General features: G+C 35.3%; 1 protein-coding gene across 1 annotated transcript; it reads left to right on the forward strand.

The window, feature by feature from the left end:
• The first annotated feature begins 589 nt into the window (after positions 1–589).
• On the forward strand, positions 590–3,364 carry LOC124538080. The gene is made up of 2 exons (XM_047115084.1): positions 590–643; positions 986–3,364. Exon 2 carries the CDS (start codon positions 986–988, stop codon positions 2,990–2,992), a length of 2,007 nt encoding a protein of 668 aa, XP_046971040.1. The 5' UTR covers positions 590–643; the 3' UTR covers positions 2,993–3,364.
• Positions 3,365–3,895: the final 531 nt, after the last annotated feature.

A 3,895-nucleotide genomic window follows, 5' to 3' on the forward strand; every position in this document is an offset into this window, starting at 1 on the left:
TTTGATGAAACCATAGATTTTGTAGGACAAATATTTTTTCAAATAATTTAGATAATTATCTTAAGATTTAATAAAAAACAATCCAGTTAGTAATTAATATTTGAGAATCATCAAATCGACATATTTTATTATTGCTACCTCTGTTAGCTACCAATATCGAGAATTTTCGCACAGGAAATTGTTGGGCGTCTTATCAAAATGAAGCTACTCACGGAAAATTAGCTTGATAGTAATCAAGTGACAAAATAGGCCCCGGATCCTGTACTAATATACTTACTTAATATTTATCTTAATGTAACGGTCAGCCTTTCTTCGGGAGTTATAGTTGTTCTAAGTTTAGTATTTTGATTGGTTATATAGTCCTTAGTTAAATTCCGCAATAAATCAAATGATCTCGATTAAGTCTTAGCTTTATAAGGTACCTGAGGTAAATAAGGCCCAGGGGGTAATAAGGCCCACATTTAAAATTTCGTGTTATATATTTCTATGACACTTCACTGTTTACGCACACGTGCAAATTGTCGGTATGAATATCTCGGTACCCGTCCGCAGTCGCTAGCGCCGCCATCTTGCCAGTTACATGCGATGTGTTGACGAAGTGACCGGCGACTGTGCAATTTTATAATTTTTTTATCAAGAAACTGTAAGTATTTTTATGGTTAATTCATTATTTGACTAATATTGCTGTATTTATTATCTTAAGTATGTGTTGTACAATACAAAGAATATTGTTTTCCCTATCTAGCGTAAGAGTTTTTAGGTTTATTAGGTTATTTTGTAAAAACGTGGCATAAGGTTAATAAGGCCCATTATAAAGGTAGTTGGGCCTTATTGGCCTCTGAATATTTGATTATCAGATTGTAATTTTTTTGTGTTCCAGGTCATGTTACTATGTGAATTTTAATGCCAATAAGTAATTTATTTATTTATTTATATAAATAAATAAATAAGCACATGTTTAATATTGTTGCATATTTTAATTAAGATGCCTCCGAAGAGAGCCAAGTGGACAGAAGACAATTTAAGGGCCGCTTTAGCGGCAATAGAACGAGGGCAACTGACGCAACGAGCTGCAGCTGAGCGTCACAACATTCCAAGACGCACTCTCCGAAATCATATTAAATCAAAAAGTAATATTAGGCGCTTAGGTCGTCGTTCAATATTGACAAATCACCAAGAAAAAGATCTTGTACAGCGGATCATACGATTTGCTAACATTGGTTTACCTATTACTCCAAAAGTCATACGGCGACAAGCATTTTTATTTTGCGAGAATCATGGTATTAAGCACAATTTCAATAAAGACATTGGTATTGCGGGCAAAGACTGGCTTAAAATGTTTTTGAAAAGGAACCCAGAAATTTCCAAAAGAAAAGCCCAATTTATGAATCCAGGCAGAGCACAAAAATTAAACCGTCCTATTGTTGCTCAGCATTTCCAAGAAGTGAAAGACCTATATGAGGAATTAGACATTCTACAGAACCCGCAACGCCTCTATAATATGGATGAAAAGGGGTGTAGACTTACTATCCATCATCAACAAACTGTTTTGGCACAAAAAGGAGCTCGTCGAGTCCATTTGATTGCACCTGAGCACGCCGAAAATGTAACCATAGCAATGTGTGTTAATGCTGTTGGTACCGCTATCCCGCCAATGATCATCTTTAAAGGCCAAAGACAAAAACCAGAATATACAGATAATTTACCAGCTGGATCTATCGTAAAGATGGCTCCAAAAGGAAGCATGACCACGGAGTTATTTATAGAATTCATCAAGCATTTAGGGAAGTTTAAAACGCAGGGGAAAGTCTTGTTAATCTTTGATGGAGCGTCCTCGCACCTGGATTATGCAATTGTTGAAGAAGCAGATAAGCATGATATTGAGCTTTATTGTTTGCCTAGTAACACAACACATGAACTTCAACCCCTCGACAAGTCTGTGAATAAGTCTTTCGAACATCACTGGGATCAAGAAGCTATGACATACATGTATCAAAATCCTGACAGACGCTTGACGAAATCGAACTTCAACAAAATATTCTCAAAAGCTTGGTCGAGGGCACTGACTCATGAAAATATAATAAATGGATTCAGGGCGACTGGATTGTTTCCATTTAACCCTGATGTGTTACCAGATGAAGCATTTGCACCAGCGATCTTGACCGAACATCCACCTCTACAAACTTCAACTATTATTGAGCCAAACCTAGAGTACCCAGAAGTAATGTCACGTTTTGATACTGTTTCACCATCAATACTTAACAACGAAGAATGTACTATGGCTGACATTGTTACCCCAGAAAAGCAAATTGGTGTAATGGGTTTAACTGATATTGCTACGTCAACCTTTCCTGTGAAAGAACCACTAAGCAAAAATACTAATTGCAATGCTTCAACTCCATCGCCCAAAACATCAACATCTGGTATTGTAACAAAACGTCCTCTTATTTTAAGTTCAGACTCAGATACTGATATTGAGCCTGACGCTGCTGTACAGATGTTGAATAGAAATATTCACGCCAGAATCAATATATATACCTCCGAAGAAGACTCAGACGATGATACTCCACTAGCTAGTCTTAAAACAAAGGAAACTAAATCCCCGTTCCACGAACTTATGCCTACTCCAAACTATGCTGTAATCAAAGACAAGCCAAGAAGAAAGGCCATCAATTATAGAGGTCAACGGATCACTAGGGACCTTATTAAGAAAAGAGAAGAAATAAAAGAAAATGAGATGAAAAAGGTGAAAAAATCGAAAAAAGCCAAAGAGAAAACTAAAGATTGTAAGATTAAGCCTGGAAAAGATAGCAGTAAAGTAGCAGTAAATAAGTCAAAAATAATTGAATCTGAATGGTTCTGCCATGCTTGCAAGGAAGGACGTGTATCAGACATGCGACAATGTGTCCAATGTTTAAAATGGTACCACGAAGAGTGTGTCGGGCTCTCAACCGACGATAAAGATACGTTTTATTGCTGTGATTGTGATTAAACAAGTCAGAAAACTATATTTTACCGTCTCAGTATAAATAATTTGTTTGTTAATTGTTTTAGAGAGAGATTTATTTAAGATATGTTTTTTTTTTGTTTGAGAGTCTATTTTTTGATACTAGGAATATGATTAAAAGAACTGAGTTAAGTGCCTTTAATTAAAGTCTGATTTTAAGTGTTATAAATTAATATGAAAGTAATATCTTGTTTGTTTAAAAAGAAAAGAACTGATTATTTAAGTTTTCAAAGTTACAAAACATGTTGTGATTCTAATGTACCTTAATTAAGACCACTAGTTCCTTGAATTTAAATTGTCTACGAATAATATTAAGAGGGCAATAAGGCCCATGTTAAATAAATAAAGGAAAATGATTAAATTAGTTAATAACAGCAATTGACTTTTATTCTAACTTATTTCTAGGTAAATTTATGACGATTTACTGTAAAAATAAAGCAAATTTTTATATAGGCTTTAATATACTACCGTAGTATAATAAGGCCCCTGAGAAGGGTTTTTAAAAAGTGTATCTTCTTATTAAAAAATATGCTTTTCTTATTCTTTATACACAATTTATTACAGCAACATATACAAGCTATGTAAACAAAATGTTTTTGACATCCTATACACATTATACTCCGATTTAAAGCAATATTCTTTTAGGTGGGCCTTAATTGCCGCAGGTACCTTATAGGGAATGAAATTGCCCAATTTCTAGTCGACGAATATTTAAGGGATGGACCCAATAATTACGCTAACTTCTTCTTCTGCTTTTTCTTCGGATCCATCTCGAATCCACGACCACACCGTATAAGCGCAGGCAGCCGTGAGCCGACTGATGAGCTGACACTGAATATTCAGGGTCGCTGGTGCCGTATAGAACGGATTGACCGCCGCGGAAGAGAA

Source organism: Vanessa cardui, chromosome 19 (genome assembly GCF_905220365.1).
Source record: "Vanessa cardui chromosome 19, ilVanCard2.1, whole genome shotgun sequence".
Classification (NCBI taxonomy): Eukaryota; Metazoa; Arthropoda; class Insecta; order Lepidoptera; family Nymphalidae; genus Vanessa; species Vanessa cardui.